The following is a 26,549-nucleotide window of genomic DNA, read 5'->3' as shown; positions in this document are numbered from 1 at the left end:
CTTTCCCATATTTCCTTCCATGAAAGATCATGTTAACATGAACTTATCCCCCTCCTAAGAGAAAGGCAGTGAAGCTTTCACCTTTAGAACTTAGGAGAGAGAAAAACAAAACAGGCCTATAGAGGCAGCAGGTATCTAACAGCTGCATGGCAGAGGCAAAACTCTGGATTGGATCTAGCTTTTAAAAACAGAATGCAGTTCCATCCAAATGAACCACTGGAAACATATATAACCATCACTTAAAAGAAAAAACAAAAACCCAATGCTGTAAAGAATCTGAGGACGATTTCCAATAATAATAATGTTCCTTATTGTAAGGGATTAAAAAAAAAAAAAGACCAGGCTTGGTCCCAGTCTTCAGAGCATCTTTCCATGTAGTGGTTCCTATCCGACTCAAGTACCAAACTGGGCAGCTTGCCTCCAACCAACCATGGTATCCCAGATAGTTGAGTGATGAGCCTCTCCTCCTCAGAGTCTACACTTCAGTAATACTTTCAAGTCTGTGCTTTAAGAGGGACCGCAGCACTGTGGCACCAGGCAGAGCAGTCTAAGGTTGGCAAAGATGACTGCACTTTTTGTTTAGTCTCCCCTCATTCCCAGGCAAGATACAAAATGTATTTACACTTTGTGTTCTACATAAATGATCTCTCCCATCTTGCCAGGGAGGTGGGGGCACAAGAGAGCTGCTGCATCAATAGAAGGTAAGATTGTTGGCCAAAAGTTGACAACCCCCCTCTCCTGCCCCAAAAAGGTACTTCTTCATTTAGGTTTGCATTTAGTAACCAACGCTGACCTGATAGAGCATCTATGACTTGGGATTCCAGATAAAGGAACTTGCTCTTTTGGGGATTTGCACTGTGCAGCTCTGGCTACAGTTAAGGAGTTAGGGCTATGTCTGATCAGGAGGCATCTGCAGGATTTTGATCCTCAAGGAATTTTGGGCAAGTCACAAAGTTTTGCTTACAACTAGGCAGAGTCAAAAAAGCAACTTTGGGGCTGGGGATATAGCCTAGTGGCAAGAGTGCCTGCCTCGGATACACGAGGCCCTAGGTTCGATTCCCCAGCACCACATATACAGAAAACGGCCAGAAGCGGCGCTGTGGCTCAAGTGGCAGAGTGCTAGCCTTGAGCGGGAAGAAGCCAGGGACAGTGCTCAGGCCCTGAGTCCAAGGCCCAGGACTGGCAAAAAAAAAAAAAAAAAAAGCAACTTTGAATAACTGATTTCTTTATCCAGATGAGTTAAGCACAAAGCATATGCAGTAATTTTCTTCTAGTAAGGTTCTGAATACAATGGGAATATAGAAATCAACCTTTTAATTTTATTTTTTTCTTTTTCTTTTTTTGTTCTCTAGATGCCTCCTGATTGACCTAGTACACTGTGTTAAAAGGAATTAAAAATATTTTCTTTTTTTTTTTAAAAAGTTCACTGGTTTTGATTCATCTCACTCCTTTTGCCTAGAGATCAGGCCAAACATCAAGCATGTTGGGAGGAGCACAATTTAAAGCAACACTATTGACTGTAAAATATCTGCCAGCAATTTACAATGCAAAATGACAGGCAACAGTTCTTGTCAAAATGCAAGAGGATGCAAGCAGTTTTCTGTAGCATGAGTTACCAGCTCTTAGGGGTTGCCCATTCCTGCCAAAATTTTTCTATCAAGATGGGCAGAGGGCAACACATGTGTACACTACAGATGAGCCACAGAAAACTAAGCCCTAATCTGCTATCCTTACCAAAGCCAACTCTGGCTAGTAAGCTCAAACTTGAACCCATGCCTTCCAGTACACTCTGTTCATAGACACTGCCACTCAACAGAATCCCCGCACTCCAAGATTATCCTTTGGCAGAGTTTGTAAAGTTCTTCTCTTAGAAAAGGAGAAGCCAAATAAGAGACCTTTGTAAAAAACAATCTTGAATCATAGTTATTTGAAGCTGCCTTGCTTTCTGGTTAAGACTTACTTTAAATGTACTGGGACAGTGTGACAGCAAGCAAACAGGGCACCCTGGACATCTGGGCCCCTTTTCTAGCACAGGGTCACAACAGATGCTTGCTCTCTACAGCAAGAGGCCAAAGTACTTTTTAGAACTTAGTGTTGCAGGAAACTGAGCCCCTCTCATCTTTATCTGCTCCCATAATCACTCTAATCCCCTTAATCACAGCAACCTTCATCCAAAAAAAATAATTTATTTACAAAGTTTATACAAGTATACACACCCGCTTGCCTTGAGCACAAAGAGGCTTAGGGACAGTGCCCAGGCCCTGAGTTCAATCCCAGGACTGGCAAAAAAAGAAAAAGAAAAAGAAATTACATTCAAGGTCAAGGCTTTAACTCAAGGGGCTGGGAATATGGCCTAGTGGCAAGAGTGCTTGCCTCCTACACATGAAGCTCTACACATGAAGTTCAATTCCCCAGCACCACATATATGGAAAACGGCCAGAAGGGGCGCTGTGGCTCAGGTGGCAGAGTGCTAGCCTTGAGCAGGAAGAAGCCAGGGATGGTGCCTTGAGTCCAAGGCCCAGGACAAAAAAAAAAAAACCAAAAAAAAAAAAAACAAGTATACACACCCAATTTTCTATGGGACACACTTTGCCACACAGGAAAGAGGGTCAAGGCTCTGACATGTCTACACATCAAGTGCCATACTGCTAATGGAGACGTATGTAAACCAGTCTTTAGTGTTCTGCTATAGAGCACAAAGGCCTGTCATATGGCTTCTGCAATGATAGACTGCTCTTTCCTTTGGGAGCAATGATGTTGTATCTACTCAGCCCAGAAGAAATCTTTACTTGGGATTGATTTTTTTTTAAATACATGTATTTACAGTGCGGATGAACTGCAGATGCATATCAACTCCTCCACATATAGAAAAAGAAAGTGGTGTTAACGTTACTAGTATGATTCATCTTCCAGCTCTGGGCTTGAGTAGAACAGGAAGAGAGACACTTTATAACTTGAAACCAAATGAACAGACAAAATTTTAAAAAGAAAAAAGAGAAAAGAAATTACTTTGTTGATTCCTTGGCCTGTGTCTAAAAGATGATATTCTGAATGGTCTCATAGCACAAGGCACTTCGCACAAATAAGTAATAAGCTCTTCAGGCTTAAAAATGGATGACTAATCAAGGAGACGTTGAAATGCACTCGAGAGACAGCTGTTGGAGAATTCTAAAGATGCAGACAAGCTTGTGTGTTCATCGACATTCTTCTCTTTTTAGGGTCTCTCCCTTTCTCTTCTTTCCTCCTTTCTTGTCCCCGTTCCCCAGGAAACATTTTTTAAAAACCAGCAGTTAGTGAAACTAATGTCCAGTCGGCACAGTGCAAATAAGTGGAACAAAAAGGTAGAGTTCTTCTTTTCCGTTTCTTTCTCTTCACCAGTTAAAACAAAAAGAAAAACATCTGTTTAAGTCTTCATAGTTCCAAAATCAAAGATGAAAAACCCACAAGAGAGCATCCCACCCAAAAAGCATTAAGTCACAGATCCAAAGGAGCCTTCTGTTGTCAATGCATGCTTGTTAAGGTTTCTCATCTTCTATAGGCTCGCTGTGGTATTCTGCCACATACAGGCTCTTGTCGATGTTGCTTGGGATGGGTTTAATTTCGGTTCCCAGCTGCTCCTCAATACTTTTCAGGTTGAAGCGATCATCATATGTGATCAAGTTGATGGATAAGCCAAGATGACCAAAGCGACCTGATCTTCCAATACGATGAAGATAGGTCTCCGCCAACTTTGGGAAGTCGAAGTTTATTACCACATTCACAGCTTGTATATCAATACCTCGGGTAAACAGATCAGTGCAAACAGATTGTGGCATAAGCCATTTCAGAAATCATGAAATACATGATTTCGATGTTCCTGCCTCATTTTAGCATGGATATAGAAGCAAGAATAACCCAGCTGAGAAATCTTCTTGGCTAACAATTCAACTCACTGAGAGGAGTTGCAGAAAATGATCGACTGGTTTATCTGAAGCCTGGAGAAAAGTGTGTTGAGGCAGTGTACTTTCTGGCGCTCAGTTACATAAGCATAGTACTGGGTTACTCCCTTCAGAGTCAGTTCCTCTATCAGGTTAATCTCATAGGGTTTCTGCAAATGGGAATTCATAAACTTTTGTACACTAAGAGGGAAAGTAGCGGAATAGAGTAAAATCTGCCTGTTTTTAGGTAGGGTGAGAATAATATCCTCCATTATCTGCACAAAATCTTGTGACAGCAATTTATCTGCCTCATCCAATACTATCATCTGGACATGATCGACCTTCACTACTCCTTTCTTGATAAGATCCAGAATTCTGCCAGGGGTAGCAATCACCATATGCACTGTATCATCAAGCCTCATTATACCATCTCGTAAATTGGTTGCTCCTGTGATGGCCATCACTTTAGCCCCTCCCATATGTTTGCTGACCTGGATGCAAATTTGATTGACCTGTAGAGCAAGTTCTCTAGTGGGAACAATCACCATTGCTTGTATATTGTCCTTCTTCAGGTCTAGCTGTTCAAGTAAGGGAATGAGGTAGGCACCACTCTTGCCTGTTCCATTTTTTGTTCTAGCTAGGATATCCCTACCAGATAAAGCAATGGGAATGCTCTCCTCCTGAGTTGGAGATGGCTTTTCCCAGCCCATTTCAAAAATCCCCATCAGTAACTCTCAGGTTTTTTTTTTTTGTTTGTTTTTTGGCCAGTCCTGGGCCTTGGACTCAGGGCCTGAGCACTGTCCCTGGCTTCTTCCGGCTCAAGGCTAGCACTCTGCCACCTGAGCCACAGCACCCCTTCTGGCCGTTTTCCATATATGTGGTGCTGGGGAATCGAACTGAGAGCTTCATGTGTTGGAGGCAAGCACTCTTGCCACTAGGCCATATTCCCAGCCCAGTAACTCCCGTTTTAAACAGTAATCTTCAAACTCATTTCCTTTTGTGGATGTCACATCTGAAGTTTTGATTCTTAGATCCTTCGGAGGGAGTTTTAAAGTCTTTTTCCAGTCATCACCAGGTTTAATAGTGGTGGTCATGCTCTGTGCTTGCTGTTGAGTGCCATTATTGATTGTGTTGGTATTTTTCAACTGGTTCATCTGTTGCTGTGTCGGTGTACCCCCTCTTCCAGGGCCACCACTGGGCTTCACAGGGCCTCTCAGCTAACCATTTTGACTGGACAGATCCATTATAACAGGCTTCTCTCTTCTGGCCGTGCTCATGCTGTGTAATTGCAAAGGTGTCTCTTTCAAACTTCAAAACTTTGAAAGTCAGTAGAGAAACTGTAATAACAGTTTATTGGGCTCTCCAAAACGAAGAGATAAATAGAAGTCGTGCTCAATAGATGAGTCCTTTTTTGCAATGCAGGCAAGCACCTGTAAGTCTCTGGACGGTGGTAAGCAGCAGTAACTTGCTCTCATACACCAAATAAGCCTATTTTTTTTTTTGCCAGTCCTGGGGCTTGGACTCTGGGCCTGAGCACTGTCCCTGGCTTCTTTTTGCTCAAGGCTAGCACTCTGCCACTTGAGCCACAGCACCACTTCTGGCCATTTTCTGTATATGTGGTGCTGGGGAATCGAACCCAGGGCCTCATGTATATGAGGCAGGCACTCTTGCCACTAGGCCATATCCCCAGCCCCGAATAAGCCTATTTTTAAAAAGTCCTCTAACAAGCTTGAGTTATATCTGAGTTCACTCACTTCAATCTCTTCCTCTGGCCGCGGCTGCCCGCTCGCCTGGCGCCACCGAAGTCACGGCCCCGCTGCGCTAATTGCGCGCCGTGCCCGCCCAAGTAATCTATAATTATCTCTAAGTTAATATGTACATTTAATGAGATGCAAATAAAAAACAAGCTTTTAAATAATGCTAAGCAAAGTAAGCATAAACTGGGTGCCAGTGGTTCACACCTATAATCTTAACTACTCAGCAGGTAGGTAAGATGCTAAGAATGTGAGGATACAGAGATTGTGGTTCAAAGCCAGCCCAAGGAGGAAAGTTGATGAGACTCTTACCTTCAATTAGCAACCAAAAAAAAAAAAAAGCTAGAAGCAAGCTGTGGCTCATGTGTTAGAGCACTAGCCTTGAGGAAAAAAAAAGTCCAGGAACAGTGCCCAGTCCTGAATTCATGCCCCAGGACCATCACATATATACAAAAGGTAAACATAGCCAATGACCAGTGGCTCACACTTATAATCATAGCTACTTGGGAGGCTTAGAATGTGAAGGTGGCAGTTCAAGGTCATTTTGGACAGAAAAGTTCTTAAGACCCCTTCCTAAACCTGACTGCAGTGGCATGCTTATCATCCCAAGTGGGTCCCAATCCAGACCAAAAAAAGTGCTTGAGTTTCATCTCTGTGAGGAAACTGCTGTATATGGTGGCATGTACCTGTAGTCTCAGCAACAAGGAAGCCTAAAGCAGGTGGATCATGGTTCAAGTTCACACTCAAACAGATAGAAAGACTCTATCTCAAAAGAAAGCAGAAAACAGAGCTAGGGGCTGGCTTGGATGGAGCAATAGCCTAGCAAGCATGAGGTCCTAAGTTCAAACTCCAATACTGCCAAAAAGTAAAAGTATGATACTTAGCATATTGGCACATGCTTGTAATCCTAGTACTTAGAAGACAAAGGCAGGAAGATGGTGAGTTTAAGGGCAGCTTGGGCTTCATAATGAGTTTGAGACCAGAATAATTGCATAGTGAGATTCTGTCTTCCTTCCAAAATAAATAAAAATCAATATAAAAACAAGTATACAAGAACAGCTAGAAAAATACTGGAAAAGAAACACTGAGGGAAAGAATAGCCCTATCAGATACTAAAACCTACTTTGGTACCTATATTCTCTTAAAGCACCAAGTGAAAAACTCATTTTTGGAGAGACAGGCTCTCACTCTTTAGCCCAATCTGGGCTACAGTATCATTAACCTTTTGCCTTAGCCTCAGGGGGATAATAGGATGATATGTGTATGTAACCACACTCAGCTAAAAGACTTACTTTCTAAATAAATGGCACTAGGACAATAGGAAAACCATTTTGAAAAGATTAAATTAGATGCTTATACCATCCACATGAGTCCATACAAAGTTCTAGAAGAAAGCATAGGCAAATGCCTCTATGACCTGAGTGTAAAGAATGAAAGGTTAAGTATAAGCACCAAAAAAAGAAAATGTATTTTTTAAAGTACAGCCAAAGATAAATGAAAAATTAGGTGAAAAGACTGTTGTACATGAAAAATGAAAGAAATAAATGGACAATATCCTTAAAAGAAAGAAGTAGTGAAGAATATTAGGCTAACAAAAAGAATTCATAAATGATACATTAAAGTAGAAAATATGCTGGGCACTTGTGGCTTATTCCTGCAATCCTAGCTATTTAGGGATTGAGATTTAAGAATCATGGGTTGGGGGCTGGGAATATGGTCTAGTGGTAAAGTGCTCACCTCCTATACATGAAGCCCTGGGTTCGATTCCTCAGCACCACATATATAGAAAAAGCCAGAAGTGGTGCTGTGGCTCAAGTGGTAGAGTGCTAGCCTTGAGCAAAAAAAGAAAAAAGCAAAAAGCCAGAGAATGCTCAGGTCCTGAGTTCAAGGCCCAGGACTGGCAAAAAATAACAAAACAACAAAAACAAACAAACAAAAATAATCATGGGTTGAATCCAGCCTTTGCAGAAAAGTACATGAAAGTTTTCTCCCCAAATAACCACTCAAAACTCAGAAATGGAACTGTGGCTCAAGTAGTAGAGTGCCAACCTTGAGTAAAAAGGGTGAGAGAGAATGTGGCTTAGGGGTAGAGTGCTTGCCTAGCATGCACGAAGCCCTGGGTTCCATACCACATAAACAGAAAAGGCCAGAAGTGAAGTTGTGACTCAAGAAGTAGAGTGCTAGCCTTGAGCAAAAGGAAGGCAGAAACAGTGCTCAGGCCTGAGTCCAAGCCTCAGGACTGGCAAAAAAAAAAACAACAACAAAAAATGGTGAGCAGGCTTGTCACCCCCAAGTTCAAGTCCTGGTGCTGGTAAACATAAAAATAAATAAAATATCTAAAGATACTTAACTGCAATGATAATAAGACAAAAGCCAAACAACAGTAACAGAAATACGTTCTCACTTTAGAAGACAGGGGTATTTGTAGGATCATGATTTAAGGCCATCCCCCACAAAAGGTTAACAAGACCCAATCTCAACAAAAGAAGATTGGCATGGTAATCCCTTTAATTAATCCACATAATTAATCAATTAATCCCTGAAATCTCATCTCCTAGGGAGATGAAAACAGAAGAGTCACAAGTTCATGACAGCTAAACTAAAGGTAGAGAGACCTTGTTTTAAGCAACTAAAAACAAAAGAGCTTAAATGGTTAAAGTGGAGCAAGTTCTAGGCCCTAGGTTCAATCCTCAGCACAAGAGCAAAAGGAAGGGGAGAGGAGAAATGGTGAAATATGGAGAGGGAGGAAGGAGAGGGGGGAGAGGGAAAGACAAGAAAGAGAAAGATAAATGAAGCATAATCACATCCAACGTAATTATAAGGACAGGAAGTTACGACTGAATTCCCCTTTTTCCATGTGAAAGGAAAAACCAAAGACACAGCAATAAATCATTAATCTGCAAGTCAGAAAGAGTGCCCTCAACAGAAATTAAGTCAGATGGCATCTCAACATGGGAATTCTGTTTTTTGTTTTTTGTTTTTTTGGCCATTCCTGGGCCTTGGACTCAGGGCCTGAGCACTGTCCCTGGCTTCTTTTTTTTTTTATTGTATATTCATTTATTGGAACTAGGGAAGGGAAGGGGAATATCAAAATGGAGAGACAAAGGATAAAAGATGAACAAATGCAACAGCAATACTTACAAAACTATATGCTGTAAACCAACTGTACAACTCATAGGGGGGAATGGAGAGGGAGGAAGATGGGAGGAAAATGAGGGAGGAGGTAACAAGTTGGATAAGAAATGTACTCACTGCCTTATGTATGAAACTGCAACCCCTCTGTACATCACTTTGACAATAAATACATTTTTTAAAAAGATAATGAAATATTCATTCAAAAAATAACGCACATACATTAACTCATATACTTTCGAACACGTCTATACCTGCCCTTTAGAGACTTCTCATTGTATAGCCCAGTCTAGCCTTGAACTCTAACTCTCTTGCCTCAACCTTTAGAGCAATAGATTATAGTAAATAGTATAATGGTGACATTAGGGTGTACAAAAGGTCGTGTAGACTTTTCTACCCATGCTAGTTTGGTACTACAACCTTCCCAGCCTCAATCTTTACACAGTTTGGGATGACTGACATGCATCTCTATGCACAGTGATAGATTGAGAAGGGAGAGGCTGGATTTGAACCATGATCCTCCCATTTTCAGCCTCCTAAGTGGCTAGGATTATGGACACGAGTCACTAGAAACCAGCTTATAATATTTTTGAAATGAAATAAATTTTAGTTAAGTATTTTTGAAAAAAACTTCATGGAATTTTAAAGAAAAGTCAACAAGGAGGATGTATTGAAAAATCATATCATGACTACTGACAGGCTGGGTGATTAAAGTGTTTACTACAGGAGTTAGTGCAAGAGGAACTTTCTGCAAGGCTGGAGTTTTGAGGCAGGATCTGAGGGTACTTCTGGCCCTGGAAGCCCTCTTTCTCATCAATTCTGTTTTTTATGGATAAATTTGAAAGTGTTTTTACCTAACAGTGCAACTTCCTTTAATGAACAGTGGAATGTGAACATGTAGGCATTTTTTCTGGGTTTTTAAGTGCTAGGAAATTCATGTCAAGAAGAAATCTCAGCTCACTGGTATATAGGATTACACTCTGAAAGCATTGAGATTGGGAATAGTGATATGTTCAATATGTTTTCTTTTATACATTGGTTATTGGACGACTCTGTCAATGCATTTGACAGTGCATCTAGATGGCAAAATGGCTTAGTTATTTATTCCATCCAATTATCGATATCCTAGTTTGAGTTGGGCTAGAGGAGTGCTGAATTCAGGCATTGACAGTAAATCTTTTTTGTTGGTTTATCTGAAATTCCTTTTTGCTTGCTGTGCTTGTGTTGATATTGGAGAAAGAGTATTTACTTCACAGATCTATGATGATCTTAAAAAGCCTTGTGTAGAAAACAAATGCAGTAGGCAGCAATTCTTTTTGCATATGGTGGACATTTTCTTAGCTCAGGGCCTTGCTGTCCTCTCGGCCTGAGACATTGTTAAGTTCTACTCTCTGACTTCAGGGTTTTATTCAAGCATCACTTTCTGAGTATGACTCACCCCAGCACCCTGCTTTTGTGTGAGCATTTCTTCTTTTCCACTTTATGTTATCTGATTAATTTGTCTCATTATATCCCTGGCACTACATTCAGAATGCTGAGAGACTGGGATTTTTTTTTTTTTGTCCATTTGGTTCAATGATGAATCCTGAGAGCTTAGAATGTGCCTGGCACGCAAGCAGGTCTCCACAGGTGCAATGTTGATAATAAGTTGAATGAATGAAACTGTACACGGGTCACTTTCATTTGGACATGACTTGCCTATGAATAAATCGCAGCCCAATTTGAACTGCTGAAGGGACATCAATATTAAAATTGAACACTGGGCTGGTTCCCTGGCTTCTTTTTGCTCAAGGCTAGCACTCTGCCACTTGAGCCACAGCGCCACTTCTGGCCGTTTTCTGTAATTGTGGTGCTGGGGAATTGAACCCAGGGCCTCATGTATACGAGGCAAGCACTCTTGCCACTAGGCCATATCCCCAGCCCAACATGGGAATTCTGAAACTCTGGAAAAGTGAAAAAAAATTCTGTTACTTAAACCACATTGTGTGTAGTACCTTGTTATTGTAGCTGTAATAGACCAATATACCCTCTATTTTGTCTAAAAGAACACACTTCAAATGTAAAAATATAACTAGGCATAAAGTAAGATCGGGCTAGCATACCTGAGGCCCTGGTTTCAATCTTTGGTTGCACAAAACAAGGAAAACAAATATTACGGAAATAATAATAATAATAAATAATAAAAAATCTAAAGTTGCAAGTGACTGGCAATCCTCATAAGAGCAAAATTAGACTCCAGACCAACAAAAAAAGCACCCTAGCATAATGACTGACACTAAGTATGTACATTCCTAAACTTAAAGGTACTTACCAACAGAGCTTCAAAATGCAAGAAGCAAAAACTGAAGTAACTGACAAGATAAGCAGACAAACCTACAACTCTAATTGGAAACCACAATATGCCTTTATCAGAAATTAACATAATGAGGGCTGGGAATATGGCCTAGTGGCAAGAGTGCTTGCCTCCTATACATGAAGCCCTAGGTTTCATTCCTGAGCACCTCATATATAGAAAAGACCAGAAGTGGCACTGTGGCTCAAGTGGCAGAGTGCTAGCCTTGAGCAAAAAGAAGCCAGGGACAGTGCTCAGGCCCTGAGTCCAAGGCCCAGGACTGGCACAAAAAAAAGAAACTAACAGAATGAGTAGGCAGAAAATCAAAAATTAAATAACACCAACTAACTATAAGCAATTGACACATACACTCCAAGAAAAACATAATGTACAAAATTCTCAAGTTTATGTGGAGTACTTAACAAGTTAAGCCATAACATGAGTCAGGAAAAAAGCATTAACAAAAGTGAAATAATTGAAATAAGGCTATGTATGTTCCCAGACCAGAAAGGGGGTGGAGAAAATAGGAACAGATAATTGGAAAACCACTAGATACAGGAAATTAAACACTATTCTTTTAAATAATATACTGTTCAAAGAGAAAGACTAAAAGAAAACTAGAAAGTACTTTGAAATGAACAAAAAGGAAACTATAACCCATAAAAAGAGGAACTCTTACACTATTAAAAGCTCTACAAACTAGAAAAAAAGGGGTTGGAGGTGTGGCTCAGTTGGTAGAGAGCTAATGAGTGAAAGTGGCAGGTACTGAGTTCCAGTCCCAGTCTTGGACCCCCAAAAAACTAGAAAAAGGAAAACAAAGCCCCAAGACAAAGAAATGAAACTGTAAGTCCAAGTGCCCATAGGTCAAGTATTGAAGCCAGTCACGGCAGAAAAATCCGAGACTCCATCTCCAATTAACTTGCAAAATATCTGATTAGAGGCATAGCTCCAGGGGTAGGGTGCCAGCAGTAAGCAAGGAGGCTGAACAAGAGCACAAGTTCCTGAGTTTGAGCACCAGTGCTGGAACATACATACAAAAAGAAACCAGACACTAAAAAGGAAAAATGGAATTCCATAAAATTCTGAAAGCAAAAATTTGAATGTAGATAAAATGGACCAATTCTTAAACCACAAACTTCCCAAACTCACCCAAGTTGGGTGGTTCTAGAGCTAATCAAAACTCACTGAATTTTTTCTGGGTATCAGTGGTTCACACCTACAATACTAGCTATTCAGGAAGCTGAGATCTGAGGATCACAGTTCAAAGCCAGCCCAGGCAGGAAAGTCCGTGAGGCTTTACCTCCAATTAGCCACTAGAAAACCAGAAGTGGAGCTGTGGCTCAAGTGGTAGAGCACCAGCTTTGAGTGAAAAAATGAAAGGGACAGCTGTCCTGAGTTCAAACAAAAATTGAACTTTTACTTTTATTTATCTAATCTAATTTACTTATACTTTTGATGCTAGAGATAGTACCTAGGGGTTTATGCACACTAGGAAAGCATTCTATCACTGAGCTACATTATTAGCCTCAGAAATTAAATATTTAGATAGAACATTAGCTTCAGAAATTAAATATTTAGATAGAAGGCATCCCTAAAAGGAAAAGCACTATAAGCAAAAAATGATTTAATCACCATAGCCTATTTCCAATTAGCCACAAAAAAAGGAAGAAGAGAAAAACCAGAAGTGGAGCTTTGGCTGAAGTGTTAGGAGTGCAAAAATGCTCAGGGACAGCACCCAGGCCCTTAGTGCACGCTCTAGGATGAAGACAAAAAAATAAAATCATTACAATAACTTCAAAACTAAAACACATCAATCTACATAAAACACATCATTATGGATTGAATTGTGTGTTCCCCAAAATATCCATGTAGAGGTCTCAATCCCAAATGTGTCTATATTTGGAGATGGGGCATTTAAGGAGGTAATTAAGGGTAAATGAGGGCTGGGGAATGTGGTTTAGTGGTAGAGTGCTTACCTCACATGCCTGAAGACCTGGGTTTGATTCCTCAGTACCAAAAAGCTGGAGGTGGCACAGTGGCCCAAGTGTTGGAGTGCTAGCCTTGAGCAAAAGAAGCTCAGGAGCAGTGCGCAAGCCCTGCGTTTAAGCCCCAGCACTGGCAAAAAAGGTTAAATGAGGTCCGAAGGGTGGAATATCATCTCATAGGAGAGATGTCCTCAAAAGGAGAGACACCAGTTTCTTCTCTCAGGGTAGGAAAACAATGCAAGGACACGGCACAAAGGTAGCTGACTAATCTGGTCAAAGGTAGCTGACTAATAGATGCCTTGAGAAACCACTCCGCTGGCACCAGCGATTGCCAGTCTGAATAACTGCCAAAAGAACTAAATCCAGCCAGGTGCTGGTGGCTCATGTTTGTAATCCTAGATACACAGGAGGCTGAAATTTGAGGATCATGGTTCAAAACCAGCCAGGCAGAAAATTTCATGAGACTCTTACCTCCAATAAACTACCAAAAAAAATCCAGAAGTGGAGCTATGACTCAAGTAATAGAAGGCTAGCTTTGATCAAAAGAAACTCAAGGACAGCCCCTATGCCCTGAGTTCAAGCCCCAGGATTGGCATGCATGAGCACATGTGCACACTCACACACACACACACACACACACACACACACACACACCTAAATCTGTGTTGGTGAAGTCAAACTATGGTAGTTTCTTATGGTATTCTAAATAGGTCAAAGCACATGAGTAGAATCTGAATGCTGGAAATTACTAATGTGAAATAATCATAAATCTAAATAAATATAGAGACATATTGTATTCTTGGATGGCAAGTCTCCATGCCAATTCTCTGAAAATGATCTATAAGCTATTCTGGTAATGTAACTTAAAATGTGTAAGAAAAGTATTCTAAAATTTATACAAAAGGCAAAGAGAATGAAACAAGAAGAGCCAAATGGAGATTCCTCAGAAGGCTAAATATAGAACTCCCCTATGACCCAGCAGCCCCACTTTTGGGTATCTATCCAAAAGACCACAAACAAAATCACAGTAATGCCACCAGCTCAACAATGTTCATCGCAGCACAATTTGTCATAGCTAGAATCTGGAACCAACCCAGATGCCCCTCAGTAGACGAATGGATCAGGAAAATGTGGTACATATACACAATGGAATTTTATGCCTCTATCAGAAAGAATGTCATTGTCCCATTTGTAAGGAAATGGAAGGACTTGGAAAAAATTATACTAAGTGAAGTGAGCCAGACCCAAAGAAACATGGACTCTATGGTCTCCCTTATTGGGAATAATTAGTACAGGTTTAGGCAAGTCATAGCAGAGCATCACAAGGCCCAATAGCTATACCCTTATGAACACATAAGATGATGCTAAGTGAAATGAACTCCATGTTATGGAAACGATTGTTATATCACAGTTGTAACTACTTTCCACGTCTTATATGTATCTGTAGCTTCTATTATTGATGATGTTCTTGTATCACCTTCCTGTGGTTGTACCTACACTATCTCTGTAATGTTATCTGAGTATATTGGAAACCGTGTATACTGGTATTGGAAGTAGGAAGTTGAAAGGGAATACCAAATTTGAGAGACACAGGGTAAAAAAAGACAAACTACAAAAGCAATACTTGCAAAACTGTATGATGTAAGTGAACTGAACACCTCCGGGGTGGGGGGAGGGAAAGAGGGAGGAGAGAGGGGGGTATGAGGGACAAGGTAACAAACAGTACAAGAAATGTATCCATTGCCTAATGTATGAAACTGTAACCTCTCTGTACATCAGTTTGATAATAAAAATTTGAAAAAAAAAAAAACAAGAAGAGCCAAACAATCTTGAAACAGTGAAATAAAATTGGAGACCTCACACTACCTGGCAGTAATGAAAGTATACACAAATCAATAGAACAGAGAAACTGTTAAGATCCTCAAAGAAAATATAGGGGATACACTTGTTGGTGCACACCTGTAATCCTAGCATTCAGAAAACTGAGGCAGGAGGGTCCCCAATTTGGGGTCAGCCTGGGCTATTATACTGTGACTCTATCACACAGAGAGAGATACAAAATAGTGAAAATAGGTCCAAACTAAAAATCTTATGGATAACAAAGTAAACAATTGGGGCTGGGGATATGGCCTAGTGGCAAGAGTGCTTGTCTCGTATACATGAGGCCCTGGGTTCAATTCCCTAGCACCATATATGCAGAAAATGGCCAGAAGTGGCGCTGTGGCTCAAGTGGCAGAGTACTAGCCTTGAGCAAAAAGAAGCCAGGGACAGTGCTCAGGCCCTGAGTCCAAGCCCCAGGACTGGCCAAAAAAAAAAAAAGTAAACAATTAAGAGAGTGAACAGAACAAAGAAGAAAGCATATAGACTGGGAGAAAATATTTGCAAACTATACTTTGTGGTATATACACAAAATAGGATAACTTTCCATCTTAAAAAGAAGGGCATTCTAGAGGACAATATCTTAGGTCAAAAAAGTCAGACATAAAGGCAAATATTGCTTATTCTTACATGCAGAAGCTAAAACAATTTACAGCAGCAGAGTTAAAAGGTCATTTATATGTTGAGCGAGACAAGCCTAGAACACAGAAAACAAAGGGGCATGATCTCCCTGATATATGACTGTTAACAAAGGGAGACGGGGAGACAGTAGAGACCAAGTCTGTGAAAACAAAAACTGCTTGTCAAATAGTATTCCCCACAGGATTGGGGCAGCGACCCAACAGTGTGTAACTAAAACCAAACAATTACTCAACATATAAAGGTCAAAAATTGACCTCTCAGGGGAATACAATAGCTCAAAAGCTAGGTATGTACGTTCATATAAGACTACTGTCGACATATGGTCTAATATCGACATTACATTTAAAGTCCTAGGCGAACTTTCTTGGGTGTGGCCACGTGGCTACTGTATATGTTCTTGATACATTGTATATTGTATATATGTCTACCGGACCTAGAGAGATAGAAAAACAGGACATAAGATATCACAAGAAATGTACACACTGCCCTACTATGTAACTGTACCCTTTTTGCACAACACCTTGTCAAAAAATTTGTGTTCAATTAATAAACAAATAAATTTTTTAAAAAAGGTCATTTATAAGGCTAAAGGGTGAACAGAGTGGTTTGGTTAGACAGGAAAGTTAAATTAGTATTTATTTAGCTTACTCTGATCATTCCACCTTGGACACACGTATCATAACATCATTTTTTTTCTTTTATAAGAAAAAAACCTCTTGGGACTGGAAATATGGCATAGTGGTAAAGTGCTTGCCTCCTATACATGAAGCCCTGGGTTCCATTCCTCAGTACCACATATATAGAAAAAGCCAGAAGTGGCGCTGTGGCTCAAGTGGCAGAGTGCTAGCCGTGAGCAAAAAGAAGCCAGGGACAGTGCTCAGGCCCTGAATTCAAGCCTCAGGACTGGCAAAGAAAAACAAAACAAAAACAAAGAAAAAACAGTCTTGTTTCCATTTCTGTAGTTCATTTAAAAATATTATTTTATATGCTCAGAGGCACATAGGCATTGTACCTTAGTGTTCCTCCCCTAATAATATAATGCTTCCATCTCACTGTGTGTCAATGCCTAGATTCTGTTATATGTATCACATAATATCATATCTTATCTCATAAGTATCTACAATTAAAATGTGCGAATATTCAATTGATAATATCAGAAGAGCCCAAAATAGACCTTACAAATATGGCTAATTAATTTTTCAGCAGTGCCATGGATTGAACCTAGGGTCTTGCACATATTAGGCAAGAATTATACCATTCAGCTATGTCCTCAGCCCTTGAATTTTTTTGTTTTTCTTGGCCAGTCTTGGGGCTTGGACTCAGGGCCTAAGCACTGTCCCTGGCTTCTTTTTGCTCAAAGCTAGCACTCTGCCACTAAGCCACAGCGCCACTTCTGGCTGTTTTCTGTATATGTGGTGCTGGGGAATCGAACCCAGGGCCTCATGTATACAAGGAGAGCACTGTTGCCACTAGGCTATATCCCCAGCCCAATTAGTATTAGGTTTTGGGGTTTTGTTTTTTTTTTTTTGGCCAGTCCTGGGGCTTGGACTCAGGGCCTGAGCACTGTCCCTGGCTTCTTCTTGTTCAAGGCTAGCACTCTGCCACTTGAGCCACAGTGCCACTTCTGGCCATTTTCTGTATATGTGGTGCTGGGGAATCGAACCCAGGGCCTCATGTATACGAGGCAAGCACTCTTGCCACTAGGCCATATCCCCAGCCAGCCCTTGAATTTTTAAGACAAAGTCTCATTATACAGCCAAGCCTGGCCTCAAATTCTTCATCCACCAGCATCAGTCTTCTGAGCACTAGGATTATATGTACACACCATCACATCCAGCAACCAATTGATTAAAATAAACATGAAATTAACTTAATTGTGTAAAGATGGTCCTTTCAACAAATGGGATTAGAGTTCTTGGAATTCCATATACAAAGTAATGAGAGTTGACCTTAGCCATACAACTTAGAGAAAAATGAATCCAAAATGGATCAGAAGTGTAAACACAAAACTTAAAACAAGAGGTTAGAGGTGTGGCTCAATTGTTAGAGTACTAGCCAATGAGTGAAAGCATTAGATACCAAAGAAAAAGAAATCTTAAATTTTATAGATTAAGGAAAGTCTTCATGGCATAGGGTCAAACAAAGAGCTCCAACATTACACCGAAAGCATAATCCATAAGTGATTTATAAACTGGAGGTGTTCAAAATTAAAATGCTTTGCTCTGTAACCCACTATTAAGAGGATGACTTACTGCTCAGAAGGCTGAGACCTAGAGGATTACAGTTCAAAACTAGCCCAGGTAGAAATGATTGTGAGACTCTATCTTCAAATAACCAACAAAAATCTGGGTTGGAGGTGTGGTTCAAGTGGTACAAAGCTACCAGCTGTGAAAAAGCAATTGGGGCTTAGTTCAAGCCTCAGTATAAGAAAAAAAAGAGGGGGCTGGGGATATGGCCTAGTGGCAAGAGAGCTTGCCTCGTATACATGAGGCCCTGGGTTCGATTCCCCAGCACCACATATACAGAAAAAAACGGCCAGAAGTGGTGCTGTGGCTCAAGTGGCAGAGTGCTAGCCTTGAGCAAAAGGAAGCCAGGGACAGTGCTCAGGCCCTGAGTCCAAGCCCCAGGACTGGCCAAAAAAAAAAAAAGAGTATGAAAGAACACACCACACACACATGGAAAAATATGACAACACACAAAACTAGAAAATGCAGTCAAGAATCTAAAATATATCCTACAAAATTGAGAAGAATAAGGAAGGAGTGGGTACGGGAGGGATGGGTGAGGACATTGAAAGGGGTGACACTTGTCAAAATATGGTGTATTCACAAACTGCTTTGGTAAATGGCAACTCCTTTGTACAACTACATAGAGATAGTAACAAAAAGAAAAAACGTACATTAAAAACAAAATACTTAAATTTTGATAAAAAAGAATTATATACATAAAAAATCCAACTTTGAAATAAGCAGTTGTAGTTTCAGCTACTCAGGAAGCTGAGCTCAGCAGTTCTGGGCTAGCTTGGGCAGCCTAGTGATATCCTGTCTCAAAATGTACACACTTGCCTAATATGGGCAAGGCTTTGAATGTGACCCTCGGGATACACACACACACACACACACACACACACACACACACACATCTTTTGCGGGATGTGATAGTACATGTCTACAATTCCAGCACTTAAGAGGAAGGAGAATTATAAATTCAAAGACAGACTGGGTCATATCACAAGCTTGAAAAAAATTACATGAAATATGGTTCAACCACTCTTTAAAACCATTTGGCAAATTCTTTGCAGAAAAAAAAGCACACACTTACCACATGACTTAGCAATCCAATATTAATCTAGAAAATTGAATACATGTTCACACGTGTTCTATTCCTAACTCCTTAAAACTGGAAATAGTCCAAATGTATTTCAGTAAGTAAATGGATAAATACTGTGTAGAACCTCTTGGCCATTGACTCAGCAATAAAAAGGGAAGAAGCACTGACATACAACTTGGATGAATCTCCAGAAAATTGTGTTAAGTTAAAATAACCAATCCTCAGCAAACCACATACAATTCTGTATATATCATATCCTTGAAACCACAACACCTAACACAGAGAACAGAGTAGTAGTTTTCCGCAGTCTAGAATGGGTATGGGGGAAAGGCAGTGAATATGGTTGTGAAGGTGCCTTGAACTGATGATGTGATGCTGTGCCTAATCACACTGATGGGACTGTCCTTACTGTGTGTTGTATGACAATTATGAAAGATACTACCATTGTGGTAAGCTGGGGAAAGCGTACATAGGATCTCTCTGTTGTCTTCCTCAAATTGTGTATAAACCCCAACTCAAAAGGAAAAGTTTAATTTTTTTAAAAAGTTACATAGTATATGACACCATTTACATGAAACAGTTGAGAAGGCAAAACTATGACACTGAACAGATCCATAGCTGTCTGATGTTACAGGGTTGGAGAGGATAGGACTACACAGGGTAGCATGAGGCAGCTTTCTGGAGTGATGAAACTATTCTTTCTCCCTTAGATTAGTTACACCAAGCCAAATGTGTTCACATGTATCAACTTATACAAGAGAAAAAATCAGTTTCCCTCTAACCTAAAAAATAAAACAGTATCCAGGTATGGTGCCACACACCTATGTTCCCAGCTACTCTGAAGTAGTAGCAAGAAGATCATAGTTCAAGGTCAGTCCAGGCAACACTGCCAAGATCTTACCTTAAAAACAAAATTTAGGGCTGGGGATATAGCCTAGTGGCAAGAGTGCCTGCCTCGGATACACGAGGCCCTAGGTTCGATTCCCCAGCACCACATATACAGAAAAACGGCCAGAAGCGGCGCTGTGGCTCAAGTGGCAGAGTGCTAGCCTTGAGCGGGAAGAAGCCAGGGACAGTGCTCAGGCCCTGAGTCCAAGGCCCAGGACTGGCCAAAAAAACAAAAACAAAAAAAAAAAAAAACAAAAAAACCCCACAAAATTTAGGGCTGGGAATGTGGCTCAGTGGTAGAGTGCTTGCCTAGCATGCATAAAGCCCTGGGTTCCATTCCTCAGCACCACATCAACAGAAAAAGCCGGAAGTGGAGCTGTGGCTTAAGTGGTGGAGCGCTAGCCTTGAGCAAAAGAATCTCAGAGACAGTGCCTAGGCCCTCAGTTCAAGCCCCAGAACTGGCAAAAATTCATGAACAAAGGGTTTGAGGCATAACTCAGGTGACAGAGCACGAGGCCTTGGGCACAACCTGCATGCAAGATAGGGGAAAAATAATATTTGAAAACTGATCCTTGCTTGGAGGAATTGGCTCAAGTGGTACAGCACTAAGTAAGACCTGAGGCCTTAAGTTCAAACTCCACTACTCCCCCACAAAAAACCCTGAAAATTGAAAGTAAAAAATGGTAGGCTTTGGGCTATGAATTTTGTCTCTTAGCTAAAATGAATTCAAAGTCCAACTGAGAAACTTATTTCAGGAAAGTCATTTTTTAAAAAGGGAGGTTCCCTAAGATATTTAATTTCCAAATAATAATTTGACCATGTCTCCAGGTCACCAATATGAGAAATAAATATGGGAAATAAAGGATTGCACTTATCAACAGTAGTTGAAAATTAATTCCACATGAACACCAAGCAAAGAAATTGCCTTGCAATCCAATTCCAGGAAATTGTTGGTGTCCTCGGGGCCTTGGTAATGTCTCTTCTAATAAGTGGAATGAGCCAAAGTACTAGTTGTATTTCCCTTTGGCTGTCAGAAGGTTCAAAGCCAACCTGGCAGCTCAATATTAATGCAGATGCCCCCCCCCCCCCCGCAACTAATGGTTCAATGATTTTTCAACTTTGTGATGGTGCAAAGGTGATAAACATTCAGTAGAAACCATACTTGCAATCTTTATCTTTTCCTGGGCTAGTGATATATGACAGTATAATCATTATGCGGGGCCGCAGGCTCAAACAACAACTGCAGGTCAGCCATATGATCACTAGGGAAAAGCAACCCACACACAGCATAAGGTATTGCCATGCTCCAAGGTTCAGTCAGGTATTAAATAAATTTTCAACTTGTGATGAATTTATCAGGATATAATCCCATCATAAATCAAGAAACATCCATTTATCTATTCCTCTTCAATCTCTACCTATCTATAACTCTAACTTGGCCTAGATTAGCAGTCTCTCATTTTCCCTGATCCAAATTCTTATTTACAGATATGGTCCCATTTTATAGGGGAGATTCCTACATATCTCATCACATGTATGATAAAATAGAGGAATGGACAGACACACAATATGCTTACCTGGGCTTTGGCCATTTCCTCCTATTCTTGGCACAAAAAGGCAGAACTGTGAAAGCTGAGCTGAAAGAGATAGAGAAGAGCAGAGCAGTGCCCAGAATTATCTGTCTAGAAAATTCACCCAAGACGCCACTTTCTGAGAATTTTGGAAAACTATGCTTTCTTTGTCTTTACTTTTACAAAGTCAACTATAATTGTGAAAATGTACTGATTTTACATTGGTTCTATTTGCAATTTTAATGCCTGAAGGAAAATAATAGTTCAATTGTTTATCTCCAAGGAACAATGTGGTTTTAGTAACCTGTGGCTGAGCGCTGGCAGCTCATGCCTGTAATCCTAGCTACTCAGGAGGCTGAGATCTGAGGATCATGGTTCATAGCTATCCAGGTCAGGAAAATCTGTGAGACTCTTATCTCCAATTAACTACCAGAAAACTGGAAGTGGTACTGTGGCTCAAAGTGGTAGAGCACTAGCCTTGAACAACAGAGCTCAGAGACAGTGCCCAGGCCAGAGTTCAAGCCTCATGACCAACAAATAATAATAATGAGCTGTGTATTTATTTTTCATCATGTGGACATTAAACACAAAAGGCTATCTACATTCATATAAATGTAAAAACTATACAATGATACAGAAATCATGTCTTTTGGTACTTTCCTTAATGCAACCTATTTTTTTTGTTTATAATGGGGCTTGAACTCATTTGACTTACTTTCTCACAACTGGTGCTCTCCCACTTGAATCATTCATCCAGCACAGCTTTTTCCTAGATAATCAGAGTCTTGGGAACTTTTCTGCCCTGCTTTTGAACTCCATGCCTCCAGGTGTCAGCCTGTTGAGTAGCTAGAATTATAGGTGTGAGCCACCAGTAGCTGGCCTAATGAAATAATTTATCATAATGTATATTTTTTCTGTAACACCATCTTAGCATTATTTTCTTTTTCTTGCAGTGCTGGGCATGGATCACAGGGTCTTGCACATGCTAGGCAAGTACTCTACCCACAGTCCTTAGCAATGTTTTCTGTTGTTGTTTGCTTTGTTTGATTTGGTGCTGGTACTGAGGCTTGAGCTCTTGCTTTGCTTTTTCAGTCAAGACTGGAGCTCCAACTCTTGAGCCACACCTTCACTTCTGGTGTTTTGCTGGTTCATTGGAAATAAGAGTGTCATGGGCTTTGTACCCAGGATTGGCTTTGAATAGCAACCTTCAGATCTCAGCCTCTGAGTAGTTAGGATTACCGGTGTGAGCCACTAGTGCCTGGCTAGCATTGGTTTTAATAATGCCAAATTTAAATAATCCCATATGATTCATAATAAGGAAGTAGTAAGCACATTCAAAGGAGCTATACACTGCTAAAATGCTGTATGGGACTCTATGGTTAGTATCTATGTAATTTATGGTACAAATATCTCAATTCAGAATTTAGAATTATGGAAAAAATCTTAAGTTGAATTACAGTAACCCTTTTGGGGGGATTTCTGAAATGGGGTTTTACTACGCTGGACTCCATGATTCCTCATGCATTAGCTTTCGTAGTGCTGGGGTTACAGGCATGCAACATCACATTTGGTGAAATTATATTAAACATCTAAATAAAAAGACGTAGGTCATAAAACTACTATAACATATTTTAAAACTCTTGAATTAAATGTTTTAAATGACATACCTCTATACATCTAAGAATGGACATTTAAACAAGTAAAATTATTTTCTTTCCCACTCCATTCCCAACTACCATGTACTTCAAATGTGTCATTTATAAAACGTAAAAATACCCTGATCTTTAAGCCAAATGCTAGCACCTCATGCCTGTAATCCTAGCTACTCAGGAGGCTGAGAACCGAGGATCCTGATTCAAAGCCATCCCTGACAGAAAAGTCCATGAGACTCTAATTTCCAAAGGCCAATTAACCACCAAAAAGAGGAAAAAATGGCAAGGCACTGGGCAGAAAATTGCTGTGACACTGTTACTGTCAATTAACCAGCAAAAAGCTGGAAGTGGAGCTATGGCTCAAGTGTGTAGAGTGCCAGCAATAAAACAAAGGGACAGTGCCCAGGCCCCAAGTTCAAGCCCTAGTTAGTACCACCACACCAAAAAGAAAGGAAGAAGGAACGGGAGGGGAGGGGAGAGAAGAAGGAAGGGAGATCTTGCAGTGAGCTAGAAAATTCCTGTGAGACTCTTGCCAATTAACCAACAAAAGGCCAGAAGTGGAGCTTTGGCTCAAGTGGTAGAACACCAGCAAAACAAAAACGAAGGGACAGTGCTCCTGAGCTCAAACCCCAGTCAGTACAAGTGTGTGTGTGTGTGTGTGCACGCACACACACACACAGACCCACAGACCCACACACAGCCAGGTGCCACAGAAGAAAAGTCCTTAAGACTCTAACCTCTGATTAACCAGCAAAAAACTCTAAGTGGAGCTGTGGCTCAAGTGATAGCCTTGGGTGAAAAAGCTAAGTGAAAGGCCCTGAGTTCAAGACCCACCAGGATAGGAAAAAAAGGAGAGGAGAGGGAGAGAGGGAGAGGGGGAGAGAGAGGGAGAGAGGGAGAGGGAGAGAGGGAGAGAGGGAGAGGGGGAGAGGGAGAGAGGGAGAAGGGGAGAGGGAGAGAGGGAGAGAGGGAGAGGGGGAGAGGGAGAGAGAGGGGAGAGAGAGAGAGACAGAGACAGAGACAGACAGACCTATTGACCAACCTGCCAGGTGCCAGGCAGAAAAAGTCCATGAGATTCTTCCCGCTAATCAACCTGCAAATAGCCAGAAGCGGAACTGTGGTTCAAGTGGTAGAGCACCAGCAAAAGCTAAGGGACAGCGCCCAGGCCCTGAATTCAAGACACGGGATAGGCCAAATAAATTTAAAAAAACAAAAAACAAAAAAACCTGCTGGGCAGAAAAGTCCATGAGACGCTTAAAGCCAGCAAAAAGGTAGATCACCAGCAAAACACTAAGGGACAGCGCTCAGGACCTGAATTCAAGCCCCAGTCGGTACTAGCACAAAGCAACAAAACTCTGTGAACTTTAGAGCTACCTATTATTCTAAATGTTTTCATCCACCCCTCCCCCGCGAGAGCTTCAGCCCCCCTCCCTCCCCCGCAGACCCCAAGCTAAGGCCCGCGGTCCCGTGGATCTCTCACGTGCTTCTTTTGCCGCCTCACCTCACCGGGATCGGCTCTCCTGGGTGTCGAAATAGAGACCTTCGGGTGCAGATTCACTCGCACTGGAGCATTCGCACCCAGGCCCCCACCTTTTGAAGAAGGGAGATGGCAGAGGGAGAGACAGGCGGGAGGGGGCGTCGAGAGAGGGGCCTGCAAGACCGCACGTCACTGTACTGGAAAAAAATGTGTCCAAGACCCATGAGTGCTCCTCCATCCTAACTTGATTTGCCCTCAGACTCATTCACTGACCTTTCCAGTCGCTCTACCCACGAGTCCCTCAACATCAATGACCCTCACAAACCTCCCTTCACTCATCTCTCATCTCCTCCTCCCCACCCCCCGGGCTCGTCTGCAACTCAGCCCACAACCCGCAGTCTTTTCCCCTCCATCTCCTCACTCTCTCCATAACAGACTTTTCTGCTCGCTTCCGAGACCGATCCACGAACGGGCCCTGAGAAGTACTTCCACTTCGGGAGTATTCTCCGGCCCTTAAGGAGCGGCCGCAGCAGATTTGGCGCATGCTCAGTGTTGCATTTGAGACCCTCACCCCTGCCAATAGTCAATATGAGGCAGCCCACGGGTTGGGGCCACAACGCAGGCGCAGAGGGTAGGTGGCCCCCGCCAGTGACGTCACTGTTCCCAAGGGAGATTTCTTTGCCCACGGCCGCTCTTCCCCGCCCCACCCTCAGGGTCGCCTGAGCCCTGCCAGAGGGTGTTTACTTTGATCGCTGGGCGTTTCTAACCTTCCAGCCGCCGGTATTCTACCGCGGGGCGAGGAAAGGAGGCGCTGAATGAACGAAAAGATTGTAGCAGACGAGACTTTCGGGACTTGCGTTCAGCGGGCAGCGATGGAGTTTGCAGGTCTGATTGACCCTGGAGACTGATAGCGAGGCAGCATGTTGTGTGTGCACAGAGTAAGACTGAGAACAAGCGGCTGGCGCCATCCAATGGCTAGTGCTGGGTATTGACATTCTAGAATGGAAAGGCCAGACAAGCTGAATTATACACAACAGTGGCTGACAAATTGTTTCCCCCCACTCTCCGGGTGGTCGGAGACACTGTCGGGATGTTCGGTGCGGGAGATCGTGAGTAGCAGCTAGGCATAGAGCCAGGAAGGAGTCGCATTCGTTCTCTATAGGATGGGAAACCGAAAGACCAGAACGAAGCAATCTTGCATTATACAGTAAAGTAAAAATGACATATTTTTCACTTGTTTGCTTATTACTGCCCCTTGCGATATGACCTCTTCTAGCATTTTCTAAAGCATTTCTTGTCTATGTCAGGAAGTATGCTAGATTCTGAAAATAAAGCAGGGAAGGGAAACAGCCACAAATAGCCATGTTTAAATAGCCAACTTTAAATCTACACGTATCAGCAGTGTGACATAGGATGTGACTCTTCTCTGTACAGTTTTCCTCATCAATAAAATAGGCATAATGAGAGTGCCTAGCTCATTAAAGTTGTAGTGCCAAATAAGTTGATAATTTTTAAAGGGTTTTGTACAGGGTCTGCCACACAGCAAGTCCTGGCTGTTTTTATTATTTAAATAAAATATGATATGCATATTTTATATAACTTTTTATTATGAAGGAAAAATTTTTAAATGACTTTTAAGCTACTTTGTGGAGCAAGGACTGAAAGGCAAGGATGAAAATGAGAAGACCAGGTAATGACACAAATCTGAATCTTCTGAGTGCCCGGCACTGTCTGAAGTACTTGACAATCTGCCTCAAATAGTCACCGCAAGAGTTCTGTGGCTCCCACTTAAACAGATTTAAAGAAAGTGAGTCACAGAGTTAAGTAACTTGCTAAAGGGTACACATTCCCCAACCCATATGCATAACTTCCACCCACTCTGCTTCTTCTTTTGTTTATTCAGTATTTCACAAACTTTCTAGAAAGTATCCAAGGAATTCTAAAACAACTTCAACCAGCTAAGTAATGGAGATCCCTAGCATAAGAGGCAA

The 26,549-nt window shown here is 41.5% G+C and overlaps 1 protein-coding gene and 1 pseudogene across 4 annotated transcripts in view; both read right to left on the bottom strand.

Annotated features, from left to right (window-relative positions):
- Znf182 (zinc finger protein 182) overlaps positions 1-25,437 on the bottom strand; it is a 47,483-nt gene extending 22,046 nt beyond the window's left edge. For 2 of the 4 annotated variants that reach the window (XM_048335694.1, XM_048335695.1), the window contains exon 1: positions 21,436-21,607. Coding sequence is in view for 2 of the 4 variants with exons in the window: in XM_048335692.1 (XP_048191649.1) it covers positions 21,436-21,450 (15 nt within the window). In the remaining 2 variants the exon portion in view is untranslated. Of the gene's footprint in view, positions 1-21,435; positions 21,608-24,123; positions 24,175-24,582; positions 25,068-25,302 lie in introns of those variants that run through there. The other 2 variants (XM_048335692.1, XM_048335693.1) reach the window with 2 other exon arrangements.
- Positions 3,248-5,400, bottom strand: LOC125343345 (annotated as a pseudogene).
- Positions 25,438-26,549: the final 1,112 nt, after the last annotated feature.

Source organism: Perognathus longimembris, chromosome 28 (assembly GCF_023159225.1).
Source record: "Perognathus longimembris pacificus isolate PPM17 chromosome 28, ASM2315922v1, whole genome shotgun sequence".
Taxonomy (NCBI): Eukaryota; Metazoa; Chordata; class Mammalia; order Rodentia; family Heteromyidae; genus Perognathus; species Perognathus longimembris.
Note: the sequence above shows the minus strand (reverse complement) of the source record. Positions and strands in the feature narration are given on the sequence as shown.